At 41.0% G+C, this 16,509-nt stretch overlaps 1 protein-coding gene across 1 annotated transcript; it reads left to right on the forward strand.

Annotated features, from left to right (window-relative positions):
* Positions 1–145: 145 nt before the first annotated feature.
* Positions 146–11,696, forward strand: LOC124145863 (MICOS complex subunit MIC19-like). Its single transcript, XM_048383189.1, has 7 exons — positions 146–277; positions 3,327–3,396; positions 5,276–5,295; positions 6,442–6,558; positions 8,647–8,717; positions 9,229–9,364; positions 11,364–11,696. The coding sequence occupies exons 1-7, from the start codon at positions 212–214 to the stop codon at positions 11,385–11,387; spliced, it is 504 nt and encodes a 167-aa protein (XP_048239146.1). The 5' UTR covers positions 146–211; the 3' UTR covers positions 11,388–11,696.
* Positions 11,697–16,509: the final 4,813 nt, after the last annotated feature.

Consider the following 16,509-nt stretch of genomic DNA (forward strand, 5'->3'; position numbering starts at 1 on the left):
AGGTAATTATAGTGTAATCTGTTGTATATTTTATTCAAAACTATATGCACACAGCAAATGATATATAGCGAAAGTATAAAATTAATATTTAACGCATCTTTCCTATTATATCCAATCATATTTGTAAACACATATTGTTCGATACTACCATTAGTGCCGGACCTGTTCAGAGTTCACTTCCGGTGTGCTAGCCGGGCAGAGAGTTATCATCATGGGGGGAACTGGTAGCACAAGACGGTTAGTCGTGGAAGAAATTGATGGCGATGGTGTTGTCAAGGTATGACGATACAATAGACCATATTTAACTGTTTGTATTCTAATTTGTAGCTTCGCAAGACCTCCATATCGAAGGCAGAAGGTTTGTCATTGGGGCACCTGCTGTGACCTACGGAAGGTTTTACCACACGAGAATAACCAGTCACATTGATAACACAAAAGCAGGTCTTGTTTATTTGCCATCAACATGACATTGTTGGGAGTAGTGTTACCGGGCGCACTTTTTCAGATCCAATTAGCGCTGTGGGTTCGAACGCGCTTCGCCGGCTCACGGGCTTGGCTAATTAATGCGTTAATTAGCCGACGCTCTAGCTCTACCACGGGACCACAAGCGCTATAACATGTAATCAGTGCTCGTTTAACGGGTTATTAGCACCCCTTTAACAAGCATGCGTAATTCAGAAAACAAAGAAATGCGCATGCATGTGACGTTACTGTCTGCTCTCCTATTAATTTTTTCGGCAACAATGCAGTTTACCGGGCGCAGCCCGGGCTCTACCATCCGCTCAATTACCGCGCTTTAGTGCCACCGCTGTCTCGTTATACTGTTACCGTGCCTCATGCTCTGGTGACTCTCGCTTCACAATCCAACACCCGTTTTCGGTCTTGGGGAAACTTACACATCTTTACAATCAAACACCCATTCTCGGTCTTAGGGAAACTTACACATCTTTACGATGAAACACCCGTTCTCGGTCTTAGGGAAACTTACACGTCTTTACGATCCAACACCCGTTTTCGGTCTTAGGGAAACTTACATGTCTTTACGATCCAAAACCCCTTTTCGGTCATTAGGGTTAGATTGCTTTGGGCAAGGGTGAGCCATAAATTCTTACCTTTTCAAGCGTTAATCCGGTTAATTTCCATTGGTCGGTCATGTTGACATAAACAATTTGCGGGTGTGGTTTCAAGAAAAGATGAATGGGAGAGCGGACCGTGACGTCACACGCATGCGCAATTCATTGTTTACTGAATTACGCATGCATGTCAATGGGGATTCTAATGACCCGTTAAACAAGCACTGATTACATGTGATAGCGCCTGTGGTCCAGTGGTAGAGCGTCGGCTAATTAACGCATTAATTAGCAGAGCCGGTGAGCCGGCGAAGCGCGTTCGAGCCCTCACAGCGCTAATTGGATCTGAAAAAGTGGTAAAGTGCACTACTCCCATTTTTTCTTGAAACCACATCCGCCATTGTTTATGTCAACATGACCGACCAATCGGATTAACTGGATTAACGCTTGAAAAGGTAAGGAATTATGGCTAACCCTTGCCAAAAGCAAGCTCACCCTCAGGACCGAAAAGGGGTGTTGGATCGTAAAGACGTGTATGTTTCTTAAGATCGAAAAGGGGTGTTGGATCGTACGGACATGTAAGTTTCCCTAAGACCGAAAAGGGGTGATGGATTGTAAAGACGTGTAAGTTTCCCTAAGACTGAAAACGGGTGTTGGGTCATAAAGACGTGTAAGTTTCCCTTAGACCGAAAACGGGTCTCGGATCGTAAAGAGGTGTAAGTTTCCCTAAGACCGAAAACGGGTGTTGGATCGTGAAGCGAGAGTCACCGGAGCGTGAGGCACGGTAACAGTATAGCGAGACAGCGGTAGCACTATAGTGTGGTAATTGACTGGATGGTAGAGCTCGGGCTGCGCCCGGTAAACTGCATTGTTGCCCATGCGTTGTTATGTGAAAACAATCAAGCAAATGCATATTCATGATATCTAGATAACAACAGGTAAATGTAAGTGGGAACTAGAGACAGCTGATACAACTGATATGCAGTTTCCGAAGATCGTTGCAAGCTACCAACAGCCCAAATACCACTCTATTGCGCTATCACTGTCTCACTGTTTCGTTACAGTGGCTCGCACTTGTCTTAGGGAGCGATCCAACATCCCTTTTTGATCTCAAGGAGCGATTCACCACCCCTTTTCGATCTTAGGGACCTGACACCCCTTTTCAATCCTTAGGGTTAGCCTGGTTAGGACTAGGGTTAGCCATAAATTCTTGCCTTTTCACAGTGTTTCCAATAAGCCAATGTGGATAATCCTATCATAGTAGTCTGTTTTAACATGTTTCGTTGCTTGATTTTCCCATTTTGATAGACAATGGCAGGCCTGGCTTCCAAAAGATGAATGGAGAGGGTCTGACCTCAGTAACAATATTAATGGTTTACTTGATTGTGCATGCATGTTAATGAGGTACTAATGACCCGTTAGACAAGCTCTAATTACATGTGATGGTGCTCTTGGCCCAGTGGTAGAGTGTCGGCTAATTAATGTACGAAGTAGCCAAGCTGGTTAACCGGCAAATTGAGTTCGAGCCCCGCTAATTTGATCTTAAAAAGTGCACCCGGTAAAGTGTACCGCTCCCATTATTATTTATACAATACCCATGAAGATGTGGGTTAGAATTGGTCTTTAGGTGAGGTGAAATGGGGTTTAATGTTTGTCTATCTACCAAATGTAAAGATTGCTTTCTCAATATTCTTGTAAATTATTTTCATGGGTTTAGCATAATATTCGACATGATTGCTCAATGCACATTTCACCACCCCTTTTAAGTACCAGAGTTGAACTGTTTGTTAATGATATATTAACCCCAACCATGACAACGTACATGTATCCTTGCAATATGATTTGTATCACAATACAGACGGACGATACTACTGATATCACGATACACCACATCAAATAGTAAGAACTGAACAAATCACTGAAATACAGCTCTAAAACCTCTTTCTTCATATGTTTATGTATTGTTATCTCAAAAACGTTAACAAAGAAAACCACAAGAACAAAACAGTTCAAAGTGAAGGGATGGTTAATAAATGTAACAGTCGGTGCATCCTGAGCCACCACATCCTTATGTTCTGCCATGCCTACAGGTGGCGCTATGCTACTTCCGCCATTACGGGAGGTAACTCTATCAGTTCCTGTTCTATTTATAGTGTATTACATTTCACAAACTGACGATGCAAGTATCAGTGAATTGTTGCAGCCCTAGTGTTCAACATGTTTTACTTATATCGGTTGTCTTTAATTCTGCTTCAGATATCGGAATCAGTTGTACGGAGACTGAAAGGAGAGTCTGAACCGGAGGGAGCCTCGAGCAGTCAATCCAGTAAGAGACATGAATACTTTAAATGCCAATACCATGAAGACCATGATATTACTCTGCTAACTTTACATGCCAATACCATGAATACCATGACATTACTCTGCTAACTTTGCATCACAGTTTGTCTGGTATTGTTTATTAGTATTAATCAAAACATGGTGAACATTCAATATTCTGTGCCAGATAATCTTCCTAGACTCAAAGAAATTTTACATGAGCAGGGAATGGGTACCTGATGTGAGAGGCAGATGTAAAAACCCTCTAGCGTCCGTAGGCAGCTTGGCTTGTAGACTCCCCAGGGAGTTGAGAATGAAAACTTGGTTGCACACAGATTCTGTGGTCGGGGAACAAATAAAATGGCATTTGAGCAGATACTAGTACCTAGATACCTCTAGAAATAATGATAATGATAATAATAATGATTCAGTAACATGCACGCCATGAGGATTCTAGAGCAGAATAGGTCCCCATTTTCCAGGATTGTTGTAAGATATGACTAAAAGAGGGTTGGACGGATACAGTAAGTGACCTGCTTGGTGTACGTCATCAGCAATAGAAACTAACAGTTTTTGTCCACTAGTCTTATAACATATAGCAAAACCCTGAGAAAGGGCAAATTTCTACTATTCCTTATGATACCTTGACTAATGGGCAGTATGGCCACGACTAAGTCTGGTCATTGTGTGGGTTGTTGCTGAATTGTGCCCAGACTATATTACCAGTACTTGAATACTGCTGTGATATATATAGCTTGAAGATTGCAGTCTGTGTTTTTAAGAACATTCACTCACTCACAATGTTGACAGTATATTGTCGTTAAAATTGAGATGAGGCTTACTCATCAGGGGCCCCTCATCAGCATGTTCAGTGTAGGTCAGTGTAATTAGGTCATGAGTTATGTATAGGGTAAAACACGTCCGAGGGTTGTTATGATATTTAAAACCCGCATCCCGAGGGAAAGGGTTTTAAATATCATAACAACCCGAGGAAGTGTTTTATCTATTTATAAACCGAGAAAAGAAACTTTAAACAACATTTATCAATATATTTATGTTTCGAACATAATTTCCATGAACATTAATAGGAAACGGGCGTAAAATATCTGTTGCTGGCATATGGATCTTGAAAAGGACATCCTAAAAAGCAGTGCAGCTTATCAACGCCTCTGTAGCCTTGTGGTACACTCATTGGGCTACAGATACGAAGGTTGCGTGTTCGATCCTCGGGAATATATAGAAAATATTTGTCATTTGATTTCACATTTCATTAGGTCGATTTCACATTTCATTACATGTTACAATCTGAACGAAAGTTATATTTATAAAATCCCTGGGATATTATAACACATTATATAGCAAATATGACTTGAATATCCTATAAAATCCCGGGGATATTATATATAATCCCAGGGACATTACAACGTCCCTGTTTATGAGATTTAACCCGACTGGAGAACAATAGGATGACGTCACCCTTCAAGATCCAGGGTAGAATTGGTCTTCAGCAACCCCATGCTTATCAGAAACATGATAAAAGGCAACTATGCTTGTTGTAAGAGGCGACTAACAGGACCGGGTGGTCAGGCTCACTGCCTTGGTTGATGCATGCTATCGTATCCCAATTGTGTAGATCGATGCTCATGATGTCAATCCATGGATTGTCTGGTCAAGACTCGATTATTTACAGCTGTCATATAGCTAGAACTGTGGAAACAACTTGGACTTATAATGGACAGACGGTTTATCTCACACCTCACAAAATTCTCTTTGCAACATGGTTGTTGATGATTGCTTGTTGTTAATAGTGTCAATAACTGGTTTAATAAATTACTTAAACTGAATTTGACTATTTATCAAAACAATATTCTTCTCTCTTTTTACAGAAAGTGCACCACGTCCAGAGGTATGTATTATTGACACTCACTCACTCACTCACTCACTCACTCACTCACTCACTCTATCACTCACTCACTCACTCACTCACTCACTCACTTTTGTCTCATGGGTGATGAGATGGTGGTCATTTAGATTCAAATAATTAATCAAAACACTTTAGAACAAAGACAGGTATTTTGAGAACAAATGAAGCTGTTGTATCTTCTTGTCATTAGTGGTACATGTCTCACTCTCTCACTCACTCACTCACTCACTCAAGTTGAATCAGGAATTGTGTCAATATTAAACTCCCAGACAAATGACACCAGGGTAATTATGTTGTCCAACACAATAATATAATGCTGAATGTTTTGTGACAATGTATTTAGAAGGGTAACAGTTATGAGAGACCCAACTATCACTTCAACTTTGACCGGGATTATGAGTCATCACATCCTATCCTCATGGTTCATAGTTCACCATTGTCAACTGCTTATTTTTTAAGGCCTGACATTTGTTAATTTTGAATACAGATTTACAGAATACACTTTACAAATTTAGGAATAGGATTATTGCTTGTCATGTTTGTTGTTGATACTGACATGAAATATATTTTTCAAATGAATGTAGAAATTGTCTGATGACAGTTATGTTCTCAAAAATTAACTCTTTTTATATGGAGTAAGATCATGGCAGCATGGGCTGTTTGCAAAAGCAGTTTAAATTCTGCTGATGACTTTCCATTGCGAACACCAGTTCGGGGGGCACGGGTGGCCCAGTCATCTCAGGCGCCATGATTCTCTGTGCAGAGTTGCGTCCCTTGGGCACGCCAGTTACCTATGATTGTGGGTTCGAATCCCGGTTAGCCACGATTATGTTATTAGGTTTGTCAGCACCATACCCATGCTTGTGGGTTTCACCGAAGTGGTAAACATCTGAGACCTGCATCACATCAGGCTTTCCTCCAACATTAAGCTGACATGCCGCGATATAACTGGAATACTGTTAAAAGTGGCGTTGAACCCCTACTCACTCACTCACTCACTCACTCACTCACTCACTCACTCACTCACTCACTCACTCACTCACTCTAGCACCAGTTGTCAAATGATTTCTGTTATCGCCTCCTACAATGATGTTTCCGTGCTGATGGTGGCTGACATCTGTGTTGCAGAGGGTGTTCCTGCCTCCCCCTCCCCCCCAGTATGGCCAGGCCAGGATAGACTCCAAGAAAGCAGTCCAAGAAGTAGAGGCCTTCTACCAGCAGAAGCTTAGACAGCTAGAAGAAAGAGTAAGTTTTACATCTTGTACAAATTGGGGCAAATGTGATCCACTCTTCTAAGGTGCTGGAAGAGTTGCATGCCTTAATGCCAGAAATCTATGATCACTGATGATTGTGGGTTTAAATCTCAGATTCGCCCTGTTAGAATAGGTCTTCAGCAACCCATGCTGTAAGAGGCGACGTTGCTTCCTGTATCAGGCAACTAACGGGATCGGGTGGTCAGGCTCGCTGACTTGGTTGATGCATGTCATCGTATCCCAATTGCATGGATCAATGCTGACATCAATCACTGGATTGCCTGGTCCAGACTCGATTATTTTTCAGACCGCCGTCATATCGATTGAATACTTCTGAGTGTGGCGTTAAACAACAAACAAACAAATAAAACAGACCCGCTAGGGGTTTGGCTGTCATCATATCCCAATTGCATGGATCAATGCTCATGATGTCAGTCACTGGATTGTCTGGTCTAGACTCGATTGTTTGCAGACAGCTGTCATATAGCCGGAATATTGCTGAGTGCGGCGTTAAACAACAAACAGATTCTCCCCAATCATTTTTCTAGGTTCTTGTTTCCCATGTTCATTGGTTTCTCCGAAGTGGCAAATGGCCAAGAACTGTATCACTAATGGCTTTCATCACACAATAAGGTGACATGCTGCATTAAGTCAAACTCTCTGTCTTTCGCTAATGTCTCTCAAAGTTTTTTACCATCCAGTTATGTTCGTTGCCTGGTTTGGCTGTGCAGTATTTACAGGCTTCCATGGTACACATGATAAAGCTGGATATAGATAATGTATGTAGGAATGTTGCTGATCACAGGGCACATAACAGATGAACTAAAGACAAACACTTACTTTTCTATATTTACATTTTAGTATTTCTCATACCGATTGATCGGTATAGATATTCTAATGGTGTTCTTGAAATGGATATTGCGTGTGTTATCAGTGCATCATGGTGCCATCCAATCTCATTAAAATCAGATCTTGGGGCTCGTACTGCCACACTTAGATCTGAGGACATCCAATTACAGTCACACTCAAAATGACGTTTTCACTTACTTTGACAGACAAACAAGAAGTCAACATTAGCCATTCAGAAAGCAGCTTTCTCTATCTTCACAGCATTAGTTTCAAACCGGCAACTTCCGTTCCAGGCTACTCTTTGAAAACTATTTTGACAATGTTCTTGATACAAAAGAAAATTTTGGAATGTCAATTAGATGACAGAGATTTGCATGGCAGTACTTTTCACGGGTTAGGGATATAGTCTCTTCTGTTTCAAATGTTTATCCCATTGAAGTGAGAGATAGACGATGATTTTTATGGATTGGTCGTAGAGCCCGGATAAGTGTCGTTCGGAATAACCTATGTTAACCCTTTCAAGGTTGAATGATTAGAAAACACATTCCAAGTGTCACTTTCTAAATCTGGTAAGCAGCTCTTTGATTGGCCAGACAAAAATTAGTTCTGACGTGACCCGTAATGGGATGTCCTCAGATCTTTGTTTAGCGGTAGAGAGAACTATGATCTGATTTTAATGAGATTGTAGTGCCATCCATTGTTGGATACGTCATAAGTTGTAAAACTCTTATCCTTGTATTAAGGGAGTCATATTTTTTTTAAAGGGGCTGTCAGGTAGCCTAGTGGTTAAAGCGTTCACTCGTCACGGCAAAGATTCGGGTTTAATTCCTGACATGTGTACAATGTGTGAAGCCCATTTCTGGTGTCCCCCGCCGTGATAATGCTAAAACTTTTAGCAATAATAAAAGCGGCGTGAAACCATACAGGCCATCATGGGGGATCATGGGGGATGTGTAACCTCATAAGTAATGTTGTTATCATTCATTCATGAATGGATATAAAGCTCAATCAGATTGTGAAAGGTTGTTTGTTTGACATGAGCTCACATGAATGCAATCTAGATTGGCCAGTTTTGAAACTTGGTGTCATCTAAAAGGATCCAAGATTACATTTCTAACAATCTAATTTCTTACATCTTAAATATCATTTAAACAAAGGTGTTTTTGAGTCAATGCGGTCAACATTTCTCTGAAAAGGAAACTTAGCTGATTATTGTTTTGTTTGTCTTCAGAATGCAACACTACAGAAAATAACAAATGAGCAGTTTGCCAAGGCAGTCCAGGAGGTTGAACAGAAGTTTTTGTAAGTCATCGTAAAACAATCCTGCCCTCTGTTTTTCAGTTTAATTGATGTCTTGAGGATTCTGGGGCAGGGAAGCTCTCCAGTACTGTCCCCCTGGTTTTATAATGACTGATCATGAATAAGCATAATAACATCATGCATTTTGCATGTTCAGAGAATTCATCATCAGTGTCAATTCACTGCTGGGGGAACAGAGGCACATTTGAACAAAGTCGAGAGCTACAAAATGCGTAAAATACCCCCCCAAAATATTCAAAACCCAATTACTTTCAATTTACTTGCATACAGAAACATATGCATTAAATGAGAAACTCATATGTATGAAAACAGCATGCGTGAATATCCAATGAAGCTTTTTCAGCATGCGTACAAGGGAGCAAATTTCCGAAACACAATTATGAGCTAATTTACTTTCCGAGTCAGGCCAAATCAAGATGGTACTTGTTGTTACCCCTACTATTACAATAGCTATTATATTGTCTTGATTGTTGTGATGTTTGTGTTGTTACAGGAAACAGACTGGTTCCCCAGTGTGTCAGGACCTACAGAGTCGAGTGTACAACTGTTACGTGGACAACCCTAAATACACGCTTAGATGTTCAGCTGATGTTAGAGCATTTTCATTATGTGTAGAGACAGCTAGACAGGTAGGGTATTATATGTGGTCTATACAGTCAGGTCTCATTAATCTGACACTCTTTAATCCAACAATCAGCTTTATCCGACACTAATGATGGGAACTGATTATATTTAGTGGTATTTAGACCGACCAATGAAATGACAAATAGGAAATCGACATTAGCAACTAAGAAAGAAGCTTTCTTGAGCTTTTGCAGTACCAGTTTCACACTGGCGACTTCAATTCAAGACTAACGGTATGCTTTTTTATGTATTTTTAATCAGTCATACATTCCGTAACAGTTGTTTTGTGTTAAGCTTTAAAGGTTGCATGGTTAGAAAACATATTCCACTAACAATGTAACATCAAATATGAATATTTCATTTTTAATTTTTTTAATTAAGTGTTTGTATTGTTATCTGTCATGTCGTGTCCGATTTTCGATCACAAAAGTTGATGCTACTTAATATTGTTTATCTGACATGCTCTTTAATCCGACATAATCATATGCAATCAACCATGTCTTATTAACGGGACTTGACTGTACTTTGTACTTCAGTTGATGACTGATGAATAGCTGGATACAATCCACCATTGCTGGAATATTGCTAAAAGCGGCGTAAACCCAAACTCACACATTTATTAGGGTTTTAATTACTTTTTAACACTGATGGTCCAGTGGACCTCGTTATTCATAATTCTCAGGATACGAGGGTCCCCTATCTCAGACTTTAAAGTTCTTACTTAAATAGTAATCAATAGCTAAATAGTAAAACAAACTTTAGTTTTTATTAAGAGAATCTGTGTACCCCAGGATGCAGTTAGGCATGTCAGAATCACCTGGATGATGGGTTTCACCTAGGTGTTAACACCTGCCTGTCAGGGTTTCCTCATACTCTAGGTAGACTTGCTGTGACATAACTGAAATATTGTTCAAAGTGGTTTCACCCACTCATAAAATTTATTGAGGGGCAATCAAATTGTAAAACAGCCAGTACCTAGACTGTTGTAGATTTATGGACTTGTTCTTGTCAATAATAAATGTTGCTGATGACAGTGTATAAAATGCCCATCACTCAACTGTCCTTATAACAAATACCTTGATTAATTAATGACATTGCTCTTTATGTTTTTAACAACCCTATTTTCAAATATTGATAATGAAAATTATGTTTATGTAATGTCATCAAAGGTGCCACAAATAGCTGTTACAGAAACCTATGACCGTGGGCACGAATCTCCGATACGCCCTCACTAGTTTTAGGTTAAAAAACATAATAGTCTTGGTTCTCAGGCACCACCTCCATCATCATAAAGTCTGCTGCGTGCTTCGTTTTTTATTTCCATTTTCCAATTTAAAAAAATTTAACCTAATACTTAAACACAATGCTATCCAATATAGCACTCAGTTACTTCCCTTTACATGCGCACTGCTTTACTGAACATCTTGTGTTATGGTCATGGGGGCAATAGGAGTTTGTATGCTTGTTTATGTAGGGAGCCCTTTCCCAGGTTGATGGTACACAACTGTTTATTTGGTTACATTCTAGTTTGAACAAGCACAAAAAAAACCTGTCCGCCCACACTATATTTTAAAAAGTCATTGTCTGAGAACCAATTCTTTTATTTTTTTTAAGCCTTGGTAGCCCATCATTGTTGGCATGGCTGTAGTGTTGCATCTGCCCAGGGAGCTGAAAGTCTGTGGTACAATCCCCTGGCCACGTCATACCAATAGCCATAAAAAGAGGACACTTGTTACCCTGCCTGGCACTTGGCATTAAGGGGATACCGGTAAATCAAGGACTGGTCAGCTCAGAGTCAGTATACTGTGTCTGAGTGGGGTACCCATGAGAAACTGTGGCATGGTATTTCAGAGGGCTAGCACTTTAAAACCATCGCAAGTCCAGCCTACATATAGTACAAGCAGCCACACAGACACATACAACGTTAAACCCAATAACACCTCCCCTCACATTTCTTCCACATCTTCTATTGTAATTTGAAAGTTTTTATTTTTCTCTTTTCAGAATGCCTTAGCAAGGAAGGGCTGATGCAGCAATCATGAGTGCTTATTTGTTATGGTCAGAGTGTGTGCTTTATTAAAGCCTAGATGTCGGAAGTCCTACCATTTTCGAATTCATATTGAGAACACTGCATCGATGGCTCATTCATTAGCTAACACACCATTGGAAGTATGGAGAAGTAGACCTGTGATCCTCGTATACAAGGGTGTTATGTATCATCAGAGAACTTGTGCCTGGTATATTAAAGAAAAACACTGAATGTAGTGATATCTGATACTTGTAAATATTTGTTATTCATCCTAAAAGGTTTGTGCCATTAAATCAAATATATGGGAATCAGTTGTTTGTTGTGTTTCATCACTTCTTTCATCCTGTAGGGAGGTGGGACAGAATTCGTCCTCACCAGCATATGCTGGTCACGAGAGGGGACTTAATGGATATGGTGGTAAGGCTCCGTGACTTGCGTGCCATCATGCCTCATGGATCCTTGCTCATCATATCAGTCACTGGATTGAATGGTCCAGACCATCTTCCCGAGGCAAGGGAGTTAACTGACTATACAAGTCCAGTTTCCAACCTTGCTGAACCAGGCTGCAATTTCGTGGTTCGGTCGTAGCGCCACCAGGGATAATAACGAGTCATGCCCCTTCTATGCCCCTCCTATTGACCAATCAGATTCCACCTCTCATATCACTTGCATTTGATTCTAACAAAATTGCAGCGCCCAGTCAAGACAATCTGATAGGTAATCAAGAACTTTTTTGTAATAAGATGGGTTTTACCCCGCAAATTACACCAAATCACCTGAGCACCTAGAGTAATAACATGAAAACATTTGGAGAACATCTGTCGGTGCCCATTTGACAGTACACATGCTCTGCAAATCCTGCAATCAACATGTCAGACGCCATGTTTATGAACCGTCGATTTCGTTCCACAAGTTTGATTGGACTATATATAGACTCGTTAGTCCAGCCAAAATATACCTCCATAATTTGCCTAGTTCGGCAAGGGTGGAAACTTGACTTTCACAGTCAGTCCACTCCCTTGCCTGGAGAAGATGGGTCCAGACACAACAGGCTGCCATCATACAGCTGGAATAATGTTCAGTGGGGCGTAAAACAAAATTCAACAAACATCCCTACACCCTTCTTCAAACTGGACAGATACCAGACTGAGATGTTGAACATGTTCCAGGTCAGAGTAGGGCCACTGTGTACAATACTTGTGGGGATTCCATGGCAGAATAGCGCCCCAGTAGCCTGTGCTTGTCTCTAAGCCATTGGGCAGGCTGCCTTCACTTCCGAGTGAGAATTGCTCCCCAACAACCAATGCTGGTCTTAATGGAACAGACCCGTGAAGGTCCGGGGTGGAATAGGTCTTCAGCAACCCATGCTTGCCGTAAAAGGCAACTATACTCTTCGTAAAAGACGACTAACGGGATCGGGTGGTCAGACTCGCTGACTTGGTTGATGCTGTCATTGATCATAAGTGTGTGGATCGATGCTCACAGGATTGTCCAGACTCGATTATTTACAGACCGCCGCATATAGCTGGAATATTGCCGAGTGCGGCGTAAAACAACCAACCAAGCAACCAACCAACCTTAATGGAACATGTGATCAGGCTCTTTTGTTTGGTTGATTGAGTTTCATCGTATCCTGACAGCATGAAGTGTTGTTGTCAGTATCAACCACTGGATTGTCTGGTACAGACTCGATTATTTACAGGCTGCGGTCATATACTATAGCTGGAATATTGCTGAGTTTGATGTTATACAAACAATGAAACAAACAGCCAGGTTGACTGGCCAAGACTTCATATTTATAGTTCTCCGGAACATGGCTGGCTGTAGCTGACATTCAAGCACTCACTTGCTTTAGGGGTGTATGGTTTTACACCAGCAATATCAGGTGGGATACACCAGAAATGGGCTTCACACAATCTACCAATGTAGGGGAATCACCCATGTCTTCCGGAGCCAGGTAAATCCTTATAAGCTACCCCACTTACCCTGCTTACACTGGGGATTGGGTGGTCAAAATGGCTGCCTAGTTTAAGTGGTTCTGGGTCTTCTGCCATTGGTTAAAAACCAGGAAGACCCAACCAGACCTTTGAAGAAGGCCTTATTGATTGATAGGATTTATTACAAATCAATCTGATCACTGTTTAAGCACATTTGGTGCAACGGATTCTGATAAAATGTGAAAAATATATTTTTTGAACATCATCTGAGACTCTGGGAGGTTGAAGGTGATAATGATGTGTTGTAGAACGTGAATATTCCTATAGCTACGAGCTGTGCTGGTATTAACAATCAAACACATTTGCTCTATTGGCCCAGTGGTCATGCACCTAAAATATGTTCACTGACGCCAAGGGGCCAACCTGGCAGTCACAAACTCAGGTGAGCTAAATAGATGGAAACAATCTTAATTTTAGAAGAATTCAGCTAACTTTTGTTTGTTTGTTGTTTAATCCACTTCGCAATATTCCAGATATGTGACGGAGGCCTGCAAATTAACTATTTTACCCCGGATTTTCACGGGTCGGGGTCTGTTTAAGAGGGTATTTGGGACTCAGAAGTGTGTGCGCTGGACGCCAATAACATCGGAGTAATATAAGGGCGGATCCAGCCTTTTCAAAAGTGAGGAGACCAAAATATTAAAATCCTCTCTCAGATAATGTCACTGCCAACAACATACAATATTTGGTTTTGAAAAGGGATCGGGGGATTGATTAGTGTAGGAGAGGGTTGGCACCCTCACTCACAGGCTACGGGAAGAAACAGCAGCTGGGACGCATTTCACAACGTGGTCGTATATCTTTAATATTTTAGCATAGACTTACGACAGTCATAACACTTCGATCTCTTCATGAAACGGGCCCTAGATTTCTGGCAATTTTTAGTGATTTTCGCCACGTCCATTCTGCCGAGGCCAAATGAAAAAGCTTTGATCGGTTTGACCTGAAGTCAAAGAGAGATCAACAATGCATACTACCGTAATGTTGTTAGTACTTAATTTATGATGATGTTACTTTTCAATCCCACCGTATATATGTTATTTGCCTTATCCTCTGTGTCACACTATAACAGCATCTTACATGCCTATTATTTAGCCTTAATTTAGGCCTGTATCATATTACCTGACACGCGCGCGCGCACGCACGCACGCACGCACGCACGCACGCACGCACGCACGCACGCACGCACGCACGCACACACACACACACACACACACACACACACACACACACACACACACACACACACTTGATATAACATTTCTTCATGCCCCATCACAAATACATGTAGCATTTTATTCTTGACACACACACATTTCCCTCCCTACAGTCCTTAAATAATTCAGATTCGTGATCGATTTTCACCTGACTATTTTCAGCGTTGTTTCCTCTGACGGAAAAAAAGCCTTTTAAGAGGTCAAGAGATTCAAATCTGGGTCGCCAGAATCATGATAGGGCACTGAAAAATAGATATATTGTTGTTCGGATTATTGCTTTTTTCACAACAAATTATTTGGCCATTTATACATAAACACGCTTCCAGAGCCACATCATGTGAAAAAATGTACGTTCCTACCTTGTTTTTTGTTTTTTTGTTTAAAGCAGCACTAAGCAATATTCCAGCTGGAGACGGACAGACAGACAGACAGACAGACAGACAGACAGTTTATTAGGGTCTCACCTCATGTACAGCAATACATACATAAAATATTATACATCTATTATAAAAGTACAAAAGCCATTCTAAGAGAATTGCGAGAGACCATATATAAGTGAGTGAGTGAGTATGGTTTTACGCCGCTTTTAGCAATATTCCAGCAATATCACGGCGGGGGACACCAGAAATTGGCTTCACACATTGTACCCATGTCGGGAATCGAACCCGGGTCTTCGGCGTGACGAGCGAACGCTTTAACCACTAGGCTACCCGACCGCCCCTGACCATATACAAAACAGGTTATACTTAATATATTTAAAACAGCATTCCCTGAAATAAAATAGAAATACATAATAAACTCAGGAATATAAAAAAAGCCCTCTACCCCGGGTTAAAATCAAATACTAGGTTTGGCCGAAATTAAAACTAAATGACAGTAAAACACACATCTTATCTATATCAGACAGAGAGTTGTATTGTGGTAATAGTAGCGTTGTGTCCTGCTCTAGCTTTCACCGCAGGTCTGAATATACTGCACAATGTAAAAGGACATGTGTCTCATCTTCGATGCAGTTGTCACAAAAGGGGCTTAACCGTTGTTGAAGGGACAGTCCTTCATATCGGCCCGTTTCATTACGTATTGGGGCGAGTCCCGGCGACACCACAGCGAAATTTACTTAATGCACTCCTGAAGTTTTGGGGCATGTTAACTTGAGTACAGTCAAGTCTCGTTAATCCGACATCGTACTCGCGGGCAGATGACCACGGAGTACGCTGATCATTGTGTCGGATTAACGAGACTGATTAATGAGTGATTTCAGCAATTCGTTGCAAATTAGGTGTGTCGGAGTGCGAGAATGTCGGATTAACGGGACTAAATAGCACTGAATCAATCGGTTCCCATCATTTGTGTCGGATAAAGCCGAGTGTCGGATTAACGAGTGTCGGATTAACGAGACTTGACTGTATAAGGTTCCGTGCAGTAATCTTGTTTGAAAAGTCGATAAGTTCTCAATTTTCTATCGTTTTGTCGAATGTTGTCACTCCATATTTCAAATATTTTCAGCTCATATGCATTAATAACACTATCGATCACATTCTTGGATATAAAAGTTTTGAAGGTTGTAGGAATTACCCGACCCTTGGTTTTCACAGAACTTGTAAATTCTGTAGTTCCATATCTTAAATCTTGATACTCGGTAATTGTGCAGTAGGGTGCATATTCTTCTGTTCAATCTATCAACATTCATGTTCACGAATCTTCTCCACTGACATAACACGGCTTTCCACAGGTTGCCACACATAGGGGTCCATCCCATCTCCCCCCTTACTGCATCATTAGGAGTATATTTTTCCGACTCCAAGAAAATGTCTACACGCCCTGTTTTGAATCTTTGTAAAATTCTCGAGTTCCCCAAACTGATGCACCATACGTAATCACAGGTAGCACAGTTGCATCACACAGTT

The sequence above is a fragment of the Haliotis rufescens genome, unplaced genomic scaffold (assembly GCF_023055435.1).
Source record: "Haliotis rufescens isolate VD_foot unplaced genomic scaffold, xgHalRufe1.0.p SCAF_45, whole genome shotgun sequence".
In the NCBI taxonomy this organism is placed as follows: domain Eukaryota; kingdom Metazoa; phylum Mollusca; class Gastropoda; order Lepetellida; family Haliotidae; genus Haliotis; species Haliotis rufescens.

What these genes read in the sequence shown, in the direction of transcription:
- LOC124145863 (XM_048383189.1), top strand. Translation starts at nt 212, where the DNA reads ATGGGGGGAACTGGTAGCACAAGACGGTTAGTCGTGGAAGAAATTGAT. An exon ending in AAAGTGCACCACGTCCAGAG is followed by an intron (nt 5,296 to 6,441) that starts GTATGTATTATT and finishes TCTGTGTTGCAG; the next exon opens with AGGGTGTTCCTGCCTCCCCC. An exon ending in GAGGTTGAACAGAAGTTTTT is followed by an intron (nt 8,718 to 9,228) that starts GTAAGTCATCGT and finishes GTGTTGTTACAG; the next exon opens with GAAACAGACTGGTTCCCCAG.